This window comes from Antrostomus carolinensis, unplaced genomic scaffold (assembly GCF_000700745.2).
Source record: "Antrostomus carolinensis isolate BGI_N321 unplaced genomic scaffold, ASM70074v2 scaffold1278, whole genome shotgun sequence".
NCBI lineage: Eukaryota > Metazoa > Chordata > Aves > Caprimulgiformes > Caprimulgidae > Antrostomus > Antrostomus carolinensis.
The window spans coordinates 10821-23847 of NW_010330701.1; the positions used below are offsets into that span (position 1 = coordinate 10821).

The 13027-nt window shown below is 41.8% G+C and overlaps 1 protein-coding gene across 1 annotated transcript; it reads left to right on the forward strand.

The window, feature by feature from the left end:
* Positions 1-685: 685 nt before the first annotated feature.
* SPRED2 (sprouty related EVH1 domain containing 2) lies at positions 686-3362 on the forward strand (the record flags this gene model as incomplete). Its single annotated transcript, XM_029086209.1, has 2 exons — positions 686-835; positions 1267-3362. Coding segments are annotated over 2 exons (801 nt in total), but the record flags the coding sequence as incomplete, so codon positions are not given.
* Positions 3363-13027: the final 9665 nt, after the last annotated feature.

Below are 13027 nucleotides of genomic sequence, written 5' to 3' on the forward strand. Positions count from 1 at the left end.
ATTAACCTAAAGAAAGCGCTCACCGTGAGCCAGGTATGTATGAAAACACAAGTAACATTCATTGCACATTAGAGATTAGTGACAAAACAAGAAAAAAACCAAACCTTAAAGTTTTTAAAGGAAAGCTGATTATTCAAGTAGCCTGTGATGAACTGGAATTCGGTGAGTGTTTAGAGAACGTGGAAAGGAGTTTTTGGCTCAGTGGGATGCCTGCAGGTTAACGAAATTGCCGGTGTTTTTGTAGCCTGGGTGGCTAGCGGGGTACAGCCTGGGCACACAGATGCAGTGTCTGAGTCTGCCCGCAGGACTTGGACAGTTGCATCATTTGACAAAGTTTAACTTTGCTTTTCAGAGGTAGCTTCTAGTGTGACCACTCGTCACCCCGCAGTGGCGGGGTGTAACAAGCAGCATGCCAAGGGAATACGAGCGGTGTTGGTGAATATGTCACGGGTAGGCTGTGGCACATTATTTTTCCATGTGTGTGGCGACAGCTTTTATGGCCTGGCAACGGATCTGACTCTTTCAAGTATTTTATGTGAAACTTTATGAAGTTGCCTGCTGTCAGGTGTTGCTAGTATTGCAGGTGTGCGCAAAGCCAGTGAGTGGCCAAACATCTCTTTTAATACCGTATGCAGTAACAGCTGAATATATGACAATTTTTTTCCTCCCTTTCCATTTAAAACAGAATGCTACAGATAGCTCCTCTAACTCCTCTCAAAAAAGGGAACAGCCTGTGCGAACTCTGGCCTCTCCTGCATCCTGCGAACATCGAAGAATTTGCACTCGTGGACACCTTCACGACCATTATAGCTCTGACCATTACCATCTAGAACAAGTAAGGTTTCTTTCCAGTGTTGCCACCTAAAGGCCTGGGTCTGCCATAGCTAAGACTGGTGTTTGATTTTTCTCCCCCCACATCCCTGAAGGACCCTCCCTTCCTTTTTCCCGCTTTCCTTCTCAGTTAGCTTTAAGTGGCTTCCAATTATTAAAAAAAAAAAAAAAAGAAAAATTAAAAAAAAAAAAAAAGGGTTTACACTGTGATTTAATGTGTCACGTTGTACCAGACCATTGTAGGTCTGACAGCTGTACTCATTCTTGAATCAAATGCTGAAATTCTGTGATGGGTCACAGCGAAGGGCGTATGAAGAAAGAAAGACAAAATTGTTAAATACTGGCTTTTCACTAAGCGAGGAGACAGCGATTGCTGATAGCAAAGTGAGCTCATTTCTCTTTTCTCCCTCTTCATCTCCATCCCTACTTCCACAGTCAGTACCGCGATCCTACCGGCACGTCAACTTTCCAGATGACGATGAGGAGATAGTGCGCATCAATCCTCGGGAAAAGATTTGGATGACTGGTTATGAGGACTATCGCCATGCCCCAGCACGAGGAAAGAACTTTGATCCTGATGACATGGACTCCTACGTACGTTTTGCCAAAAGCGAGGCCTCAAAACACGAATACACTTATCCTTACGTAGACAATTCGGACTTTGACCTGGGTGAAGATATCAAGGGTGCTGTGATAAAGACTCAACCTGTCAAATTCAAGCCCAGGCGGAAGGAAGATGGTGAGAGGTCACGGTGCGTGTACTGCAGGGACATGTTCAACCACGAGGAGAACAAACGGGGTCAATGCCAGGATGCTCCAGACCGCGTCAAGACTTGCATCCATCGAGTGAGCTGTATGTGGTGCGCAGACACTATGCTCTATCACTGTATGTCCGATCCAGAAGGAGACTATACAGATCCTTGCTCGTGTGACACCAGTGATGAAATGTTTTGCCTCCGGTGGATGGCCCTTATCGCCTTGTCTTTCATTGCTCCATGTATGTGCTGTTACTTGCCGCTTCGGGCTTGTTACCACTGTGGGGTCATGTGCAGGTGCTGTGGTGGAAAACACAAAGCTGCTGGATGACTACAGATGCATTCGAATTGTGACGTTTTTCCTGTAGTTCAAGGAACACTTTGGTTTTGGAGCATTGAGATCACTCATTTTGATGCAGCCACTGTGCCCAACAGCATCCAAACACCACCAGTTCGGATCACTTTACATTCGGTCGTCTGGGGCTCACACTGCATTGATTTGCTCATCAAGTGTTCTAACTAACTAACCTACAGCATAGACTTTTGTATTATTAATCTGTAATCAAAACAGACTGTCTTGTACATGTTTTTGTTTTGTTTTTGTTTTTTTGTTTGGTTTTTTTTTTTCCCCAGTTAAAATGAGTTTGAGAAAAGAACTGCTTTACACGGTGGTGGATTGTAGAACATCTCCAGGTTGTGTCCGTCTTGCCTCTGCTTGTGTGGTACCATCAGTGCGTTAGCAAGCTTTGGCATTTCTAGAAACAGGGTGGTGTAGTGAATGAAATATCACTTGGAAGATATTTTAACTTGCCATCAAGTTATTGTGTGTGTATAGAAGGTGTGCTAGTAACAAACTTGTACCACAACACAGTATTTCTGTCACTGGTTTTCTCTGGGGTTTTTTGTTCTGTTTTCCAAGCCAAAATAGCCATCAAAGCTGCAGTTTCTCTTCTAGAGTCCATCATCATTTCCTTCAGCAAACATCTTAAATTATTTCTCTGTTCGTAAAGCTCTGTGAACAGAAGGCAAGGCTCAGTTACCATAGTCACATAACCATTGAGAATCTGGTAGTTCTCCTTACCTGTAATCATTTCAGACCACTACTTGAAAGGGAAACTTAAATTTTAGGGTTTTCTTTTTTTTTCCTTAAATAACATTGGAAAAATAAAACTGTGTTTTCAGAGTTCTGCCCAAAAGAAAGGGAACTTCTTCATTAGCCAGCCATGTAATGATCTGTGAATAAAACACTAAGGTTCCAGATGAGGAAAATAGTTGTTATGCAAAGAATTTTACTAACAATGCAACGTCAAAAGCACTATTATGGCAGTTCTGGGGAAATGCTGCATTAAGTGGTGGATTATATGGAAAATTGTATTTGTTTGTTTGTTTTCTGTCTGATACATGAGCATGAGAACATACGCGTCCACGGTAGAAACTACGTTTAGCAGTCTAAACAGGTATTTAAGACGAACAGCCAGGGTGTTAACCACCGCTTCCATTTCCCGACCTGCGGTCCCAGTCCTCCAGACGCTTACACGTGTCCCGACGTATTGCGCGTGCAGCCAGCGTTTCTGTGACCCTGTGTGTAGGATTAAGCGTGTGAGTCTTTGCAGGAGCCAGACCGAAGCGTCTCCCTGGCTTTTCCCTCCCCAGTTCACCACCCAGATTTATCAAGTGGATGCATAAAGTGCATACAGCAGGATTAAGATTACTTTAATTTTTTTAATTTTTTTTTTTTTTTTTTTTAAATGTCATGTCTTGTGTACAAGGCTTGTAATTAGCTTGGAAAAAGAGTATTTTTCTAATATATTACAAGGAATAGCCAAATAATTTTTATTAAAAAAAAAAAAAAACCTGATTTAGCGCAGTAAGCTCTAACTAGCATAGTACAATCTGAATACTTTGAGGCAGCTAGGGATTGGCTTGTCAAAGCTGGCACTGCTGTTCCTGCCATAATTTCTTTCTGCAGTAAATTGCCAGTGGCCGCATGTCCTTTCCCTCCCTCTATTGCACATTGACATCAGTCTTAAAAGAGAGGAATTTTTTTTTTTTTTTAATTCTTTTTTTTTTTTTTTTTTAATTAATTTGCCAAATAAATATAAAAGGAACACTTGCCATTCTTTCTTGGTGGAATGTCCCAGCGGTTCCTCTGAGAGTTAATCACAGCTTTTTAGACAACCATGTATTAAGTATGCAATGTGCTTATACACTAAAGTTTGGTAGGCTTAACTCGTAGCAGTTGCTGGGGATTTTTTCAGTTGGGGGAAAAAAAATAAATAAAAATAAATGAATGATAGTGGAAAAGGGATGGAGTGTTACACTCTGGGTGATGTGTCTGGGTTTGCTGAATGAAATATAAATATTTTGTGCCTAATAGCAGTTGACAAATCTCGCAATGGTGTCTAGTAAACATCAAGTCAACCTCGAGGAAAAAAAAAAATCAATGGAACAACCTTTTCCTTTTATTTCTGTTCTCAAAGTTGTTTCATGTAAACAAACATCTGTAAGATCTTCTCTCTATAAAGCACAACACTACAAAAAGATCTTACAGCTTTTTGTCCGGTCTTGAAGTGCCCCTATTTATTTAAGTAAAGTAGACATACTCCAAGCCTTTCTGTATGTCTAGAAATAAAAAGGTTTTTTTAAAAAAAAAATAAAAAAAATATCTTTTTTATTTTTTTAATTTTATTTTTTTCTTCCCCTCGTCCTTCCTCCCTCTTCTCTTGGGTTTTTGTAATACTTGTTGACTTTGCTGCGTGTGTTGTTTGGTTTGTGAAGGCAGTGGTGTCAGGGCACAAGGATAGAAATGGGTGGTTTTTTGTAAATATTTCTCCTTAATTTCCACACTGCTGCTGAACAGTGTGTAGCGTTCTCCCAGTCAGCTTTGCAATACTGACATCAATCATTTGAGAGAAATTATTCAGATTTTATTTTTGTATCTGTGGTAACAAAACATTAACCAATTATTATTATTATTTTTTCTTTCTGTTGTGGAAAGTTGGGGTTTTTTTTTTTGTTGTTGTTTTTTCCAAGCTATCGCTCACGTTAACAAATTAAAGTGCCTGAAGCCTCATCATTATTGTATCTCTATACTAAAAGTTAAAAACCCTGTTGTATTGATTTTTATAAGCCTTTTTACCTCTGTGTAAAAAAAAAAAAATATATATACAAGTGTATGATGTACATTTTAGTTCTTAACTTCTTTTTTTATTGTTTCTAATATGTATGATCAGTGTAGCTATTGCTTTAAAAATGTACCATGTAAATATAAATACATCATATCAGAATGACACACGTTTATTGTTATTCAGCCAGCTGGAAAATGAGGGGGAAATGAAATGGTGCCGGGAACCACGAGGCCATCACCGGAGCCGCCTCCCCGACACCCCGGGGTTTCTGAGGGGAAAAAATTGATTTCTTGTCTGTTTTGGTGGCAAATGCTGCTCGCCTGGGGCATGAGCTATATTTGCAGCGGGGGAGCATGGGGACAGGTGTTTTTTCAATTGGTTTTTTGGGTGTTTTTCAGGTGTTTTGCACATTTTCTGGGAGGGCGGCCCAGCCTGGTGGTACTAGGCCTCAGCAGGCCCTGTCGGCCATGACAGCAGCTGAGATTCCCCTCAGGCACTCCCATCTCTTCTCCCTGGGCTCTCCCCTCACACACTGCTTGGGGCTGGGCTAAATAAATAACACCGCGAGGACATTTCTATTTTATTTTGTTTCACCCAAGCAGAGTTGGCCCCAAAGAAGAGGGGAAAGCAGAGAGAAAGGCTGGCAGACATGGCTGCCGAGTGAGGGCCGCTGTGGTTCTTGAGGGAGTTTGCAGGGCGGTCGGGATGCTGCTGCAGCTGAGGAGAGACGCCTGGGGCAGCTGTCCCTGCTCTCCCTGCTGTCCCTGCTCGGGGAGGTTTAATGTGGAAGATGGAAGAGGAATAACCCAGTTAAAACGGACACACCAGGCTGCGACCGATTGACTGAGGAAACAGAGGAAAACCGGTGAGTATATCTGAATTTTTACAGTTATTTCCAATGAGAACTAGTCAGGCCAACACCACGCGCTTCCGAAAAGCCCCGTTTTGTTTTTCTGTAAGTAAGTAATACAACCAAGCTGTTGCTGCTTTTTAAATTATTTTTATTATCATTATTTTTATTATTATTATTTTTGCTATGTGCTGCTGCTTGTCTCGCTGCTTGAAAAATGAAGCTGCCTCAAGTGGTGTGTGAGAGGGGAGGCAGAGAGCACACACACCAAACTATACGTGTCCTTCTTGGATAAAAGGTTTGCTCCCTTCAGTGGTGTGGTGCTTTGTGTCATCTCTACCCACTCAGCACATGGGGGAATGTGCCTCTTGTATAAATAACCTCGATGGTTTAATTTGTGACAACTTTGCTGAGATCCTGAGTCCACGTTTGCTTTTTATTGGTTTATATTTGTATTCATGTATTTCTAGAAATATTATATGATCATATAAACATAGATTGGTGTTCATATTTATCATGCAAGTGTATATTTGTTACAAATTTTGGGGGAAAAAAAAGACTTTGCAGGCCTTGTGAGAAGCTGATGTACAGTGGGTCAGGTGGTGTTCAGGAGGACTCTTGTTGCAGACAAAATCCTTCTGTCTGTGTTGGTGTTCACTCCATCCACAGCTAAGCCCAGGGTAAAGGGACTCCAAAGGCCTGTTGCTTACAGTTCATCATATTCTCTTGACTAATTATGGCAGAAATGCTTCAGCGCTGTTCCCTGGCCATTCAAATTCAGGTTGTCCCGTAGGAAGCCTAAGCCATGTATCTTCTTGCAGCCTGCAATGTCCTCTTGCTTTCATCTGTGAATCAAAGAGGTTGCTTATGCTTGGAGATTTCTAAACTGAACCAGTAAATGGTAGGTTTGGACCCTGGATCTGTGGAAAATGCAAACACCACCAAGATACAAGGCACCATGAAAGGCAATCAACCTTCTGCAGCCTAATCAATGCAGAGGTCCTGAGCTTACTCCTGCTGATCAGCTGGGCTGGGTATTGTCCTCTTGGCAAGATGCAATTGAGGAGATTGAGCTTGGAGAGGACACAGATATTGTAAGCTCGCAACCATATGAAACAAGATTGAATATTTTATAGCTTTAAAAACTATTTCACTAGTAAATGTAAGACACATTGCATTTTGGAATAATGTCCTTTCACCCAGGCTGAGTGTTAGGCACTGACAAATGCAGCTTGGCATTTTATAGTGAAGTGACTTGACTCCAAATGTGCTGCTACCATTGCCTGGGTCAGAATGGCTCTCCTGGTCTCTCCTTTTCCCACTTTGGCAGCAGGAGCAGTGCTGACCCAGTTCACCCCCAGGCCTTTCTCCTGGGAAGGCATCCTTGGGTTCAGACAAATGTTACCACAGGAGTCCGACCTGTGTGAACTTTTCTCCTTGTTACCTGTGAAACTGAAGAGACAGAGGGCAAGGAGAGGATTTTCTTGTCTGTGCTCACTCAGGAAACCTGCAAATACTTCCAACAGGCCTCTCCTCTTAAAAGCAGTGTCAGGTCAGGAGTTGCAAGGGGAATGGAGAGCAACTGCGAGGGATAATCGTTGTGGGTCTCTCCAGCAACCATAGCTCTGTTTTCCTGCAAGGTACCACAATAAGTGTCAAGCTTTTCTCAGGAGTGACTGCAGTTGCCCAGCATTACCTTCAAAGGCAGAATTTTTGCATGAGGAGAGATCACCCAGCCTCCCTTAATTGCTCAGTAATAAAGTTTTTCTTACTCTGGTCAGAGATCTGTAATTTAAATAGGCAAAACTATTCATTCATGATTCATTCATCCCTGTTGTGAAAACAAGTCCAAGAGAGTTTGCATAATGTCACAGGGGGAATTTGTAGCATGAGTATCCTGAGCACAAGTCCACCACCATCTTCATCCAAAGGTCATGTTTCCTGTCACTTTGTCTGAAGATTAACTGGGAGGTTTGGGATTCTATGGGAGCCTTGCTGGAACCATGAGCAGAAACCAAACCAAGCGGCCTAATCAGCAAGGAATGGTTGGACTCCATGATCTTAAAGGTCTTTTCCAACCATTACATTCTGAGGAATGTGTAAATCTCCTTTCTCTACTAATTCTGCTTAGAAATGCAAATTGGAAGTAGCTGTCAGGACGGCTGGAAACAAGAGGTATCATCTTGTGTGTTCCCAACGCTTATCACAGGCAGAACTTGGCTTCTCCCACAGACCAAGTGCAGCCTTTTTTGCACAAATCCTTGGAGAGCGTGTTTGCAGCACTAGCAACCGGAAACGCTTTCCTTTCTTCAGCACACATGCTAGATGAGTTCACATCCTCTTAACACCTTGTTCTTTTCCAGGATGTTCAGCCTTCTGGTATTTTCTTAACATTTTGAATTAAGCAATTAAATTCCCTTAGTATCTTGGTGGCGTACGTGGCAATAAATAGAAAAATGTTTGGCTTCTACCCAGAGACAAGATATTTAAATGGTGGAAAATATGTGTGTATTTTTGGGGTGGTGTACTTAGATCTCTACAAATATTTTTAGTTGCTTCCCTGCACTCATGTGCAACCATCCCATGCCATTCATCACATTCCCTGCTTGTAAATTCATTTAGGAAGAGTTAACAGGCTTTGGTTTGGCTTCTGCTCGATTTCAAGCCTGATGCCTAACGTCGTGTGAGACAGGCTCTCACAGCAGCCCTCTGGGTGGTTGTAAAGAGGAAGGTTTCCCAGGACTGTAACACACCCCAGCTCTCTTCGGCACTGATGTGTACTCTGAGGTGGCAAGGAAAATACAAAGTCATTTCCAGCCTTAATGTCATTCATGTCATGACCTAAGGAGTCACTGGTGGTAAAAATATATATCATTGCACATGGGAGCTAAAATAAATGCATACTTTGGGATGGCTAAGACATTATGAAGTCATACACAGCCTTAAACTTAATTATTATGTAGAGTTCTTAATTATATAGAGAGCGTAATATGAACTGACATTTCTTTTTCTGCATTTTCTAAGGTTATGTCACTATGAGCTGCAGAATTGACCAGTATTTGTTTTAAGGGAACTGACATGACTAGCATCAGGCTTACCACTCTCAGCAAGCTTTTTTCTGCTTTTCACACTCTTAATTTCTCTCTTTCACTGTTGTGCCAATGCTAGTTTATTAACTGTTTAAGCTCTTGATGTGAGATTTCAATCTTAGGAAAAAAGAACAGGGATAGGGAACTTGTCAGTGCAAACAGAGAGATCCTTGATGTTGGGTATCAAGTCTGCTGTGTTCCCAAACGTACCCTATCTTCTAATCTGAGATTTCTGGTATTCAGATTATGTTTAGCTCTGAGCTGATACAGAAACTAAAAGCTCAGACACTTCTAAAATTTGAAGCATTAACATCCTCGTGCCCTGGAGGGCCATTTCCGACCTTAAAAGCCCAATTCCAGAACTACTGAACTCACGTGATTTCACTTTAAAAGTGCTTACTCTTTACAACTTCCTGAGAACAATGATAAAAGCCAGGTTAGAAAGTATAACTTTCAACCACATTTTGCAAAAGTGCTGGCCACAACTTAAAACAGAGAGCATTTTGATGTGCGTAGCCAAAAGAAGCAGCACTCTGCTGGTTTTGTTTGTGAGTCTGAACATTGCAAAATTCAAATCCCAATACATTTGTTTCTGAAAACTCTGAGCAGCTCAAAAAGACTGAGTAGAAACTAGGACTGAATGCAGATGCAGGATATATGGTTCATCCCAGATATGAAATAGAAGTAGAAATACAGTCATAGAAGTAGAAATACATTCATGTAAGTAGAAATACAGTCCTTTTATTTTTTTTTTATTTTTTTTTTGAGGGGTACTGAAAATGAAGCTCCCAGTATCACAGTAATATATTGGTGTGGGGCCTGATGTTCATGCTGAAGTACACCCAGCAGTTTCCACCTATTCCTGCCGGGAAGGGCAGCTGGTCTGTGCCTCTGAGAGGAGTGTTTGCAGCTCAGGCTGCCAAGCAGGAGATGTATATACACATATATATGCATGTGTTTGTGCCAGCATATCCTTTTGGAGCAGAAATCCAACCAACATGATCTAAAATTCCAAGTGATAGTTACCCTTTAAATAAATAAACAAACAAACAGGTAAAACTCCAGCTGTGTGGCTGACCCTGGTGGCTTGGCAACAATGAATGGGGTTTTTCTGTGCAGTGGCCCCAAGTATTTGGGTATCACTGTAGGATTTCTTTGTTCGCTCAGTGACTAGACCTCAGTGAATGTCTTCATCTTGGGGAAAACCCCAGAACCCCATTAAGTGGTTGAGCCAGCCACAGAAATGGGAAAGCTTCCAAAGCAGAAAGCGAAATAGCAGTGGGATGAAGCAGAGGGATGTATTCTGCTCAGAGGAGTTAGCGGCTTTGCTGTGACTTGGGGGTCATGTGCTGAATGCTCAGTGGCTCCATTTCTCTAGGGTGGGGTGACTGGGCTGTGGAGAAACCATGAGGAAACCATGAATATTTTGGTGAGTAGGAAAGCCCACACATTCATTCATCTGCCAGGGGTTTGGTGTAAACTATTTGGCCAGAGCAAGGCAGCCTTTGTAATGATGCCAGTACCACAGTTTAGATATGGTTTCTGCCGTCTGCCGGGGGCTGAGACATAGTTGTACTTCCATGTGTGGCCAGGAGCAGGCTGCTGGGCGAGCAAAGTCCTCACACTTACCCCTTCTTTACAGAGAGGTTCTGTAATCTGTCAGAAAGGGAGCAGGAAATAACACATACATTTAATTCCAAAATTCTAGCTCCCATCACAGATGCAGTGCTATTTGCTGCACTTGTGCTTCTCTAAACTTTGAACAAATGGACTCCTTCCAGTACCAGGCAGGAGAAGAACAGACCATCCAATGGCAGGAGATTGCATTCCCCAGTTCCCTGGGGTAAAATCCTGACTCCACTTAAATCAGTGGCAAAAATCCTGGCCCTACACTTAAGTGAAGCCAGGATTTGTCTCCTGAGATCTTCAGGATTTGGATGGCAGTATCTCAAGGTTTGGTACCCACCTTGGATCCTCTCCACTGGCAACTCCCTGAGGTGAACTTTCTATGGTCTCTTCCCTCCCCCATTCTCCTAAGGGACACGAGGTACAGTGACAGTCAAAGTCCATAAAAAGGGATTTCTTATCCTACACCAGCTCCTCAGTTCTGTCTTTAAAGGGCATTTTTGAAATGGGAGCCACTTTCTCCTCCTGCCAAGTTACAAGTGGGTGAGTGAGGAGCAAGAGCGTCCTGCTGACAGCTGAGGAATAGTTTGTGGGACCCCAGGATCACTGGTTTTAACCTTAGCACCTTAGCTCATCACCTTTTTCCTGTGCCTAATTACCAGGTCATTTAATATGCTTGGACCATCACAAACCAGCTTGGAAAAGGAAAAACTATATCTAGGAGAAGTAAGCAGTTTTAACTTCAAAAGGGACAAATGGGCAGGGACATTCCCTCAGCTACCTCTCACTCATTTTTGACAGCTTGCAGGGTTTCGAGCTGGCAGCAATTCTTCCCAATATTAGGTTGAATTTCCAGTCGAAGATTAAAAGGCTGAAAGGGTGCCTACATATTAACATACATGAGAAAAAGGTCCTGTAGCAAAGCAGCACCCCTGAAAACACCCCTGTGTTTTCAAACCCACTCACATACATAATGTTTTAAGAGCTGTCACCATCAGAGCCCGTTTTATGGCCAGTTCCTGAAGGAAGTGGTTGTAAAGATGTGGCACGAAGAGCAGAAAATCCAGGTGCTGAGCAGAGAGCTTTTGAGCTGACAGCAAATGCGTGATGCTTTCCTCTCACCAGAACAACTGCTGTTTGTGACCATCTGAACTTGGAGCTACAAGAAAATGTCTTTGGGGGTTCGGCAGGCTGATATCCTGTCTCTAACCACAGCCTGTACCAGATACTTCAAAGGGACAGAATACAAGAAACTCTGTATTGGAATCATCTGCTAGCAGAGGAAATTTCTTCCCAACATCAGACAATTTGTCATTGATTTATCCCCTCAAATAGGAAAGTTTATGTGCCTCTTAAAAAAATATATATATTCAATTGAATGTAACAGCTGTGTGAGTTTATTCATTAAGCCTAACAAGTTTTTTATTTGGAATGTATTTGATTTCTCTGAAATACCATAACAACCCTTCTACTGTTTTTTTCTGGAGATTGTTCTAGTGATGAAGTGATAATTCAAGTTTTTTTTTTCCCAGCTCAGTTTTTATAGAGATAGCCTTGCAAATGTGATGATGTTCAGGAGCTGCGGCCCTACAGCAGCCATTTTGCAATTGCCAGCATCTTCTCCTCCAAATCCTTCTCCTGGCAAGTGTTTTTAATCCCCTTTTATGGATCCTTTAACCTTAATTTTCTTATTGTTTTGATAACATAGTGTTCTTACTGTTGTACAGTTTCTCTAAAGCCTCCTATGTGTCCAAAGACTCAAAACAGATTGAGGATATGAGGTGGGTAGTGAAAAGACAGCAAATTTATTGTGTTGTTTATTTGTCAGATTGCTGACATCGAGCTGGATTTATAATATTTGTTTTCTAAGACGGCTGTGCTGTAGCTGTGAATATAAACTAGGATGAACTGGGTGTCTGAGATGAAGGTGTAAAGTCTGTAAGTAGAAGTGGCTTTGCTCTGAGAGGTGTTGAATGTCTTAATTTCTTCCTGAAACCTCTAAGATTTCTTACTTGTGTAGCTGTAAAGCATTGACCCCACTGAGGTCAATGGCAAACTTCACAGTGGCTTCAGTAATACATAATCACCCCCAAAACATAAAGTTAGGAGACTAATTATTGGCAGCTATTTTTCTAAGAGCCTGGCTAATACATGGAACAATACCAAAATACCTCTTCATGTTTGTTTATTTCTTTGTGCAAAGCTTTTCAATGCCTTTTCCCATCCCCTCTAAAGAAATACAGAAAAATTCTGCAGCCTGAGTTGCCATCACAGTCGGTTTAAGGGTCATCTCTTGGGTCTTAGTCACAAGCAACCCAAGTGAAAGACCTGCTTTGCTTAAAACGAGGCCTGGACAGGTGAGCAATTCAGCCAAATGGTAGAAACTTAGTGGTTCCGATGCAAAAACACATCGGTTGGTGTTTGGATCCTAATTTGAGACTTTAAATTTGATTGTTTAGCAAGCGTTGATTGTTTCAACATGAACTACAGATGATCAGCATCTCCAGAAATGAGGCCACAGATTGCTGAAAATAGTAGGTAAGAGGTTTTATTTAAATAAATGTGGGTTCTAAGGCTCTGCGCCTCATTGAATTTAATTACAGCTTGGAGTAAAGACAGGCACAAATTCAACTTTGGCTTGGTTTCTAACTTGAATTTGCACCATTAATCTGCATGTCCTACTCCTGTAATGGTTCTTGAGCCACATGGCCAGTGAAAAACAAACTTGAGGTCTTGAAGCAATTAAAT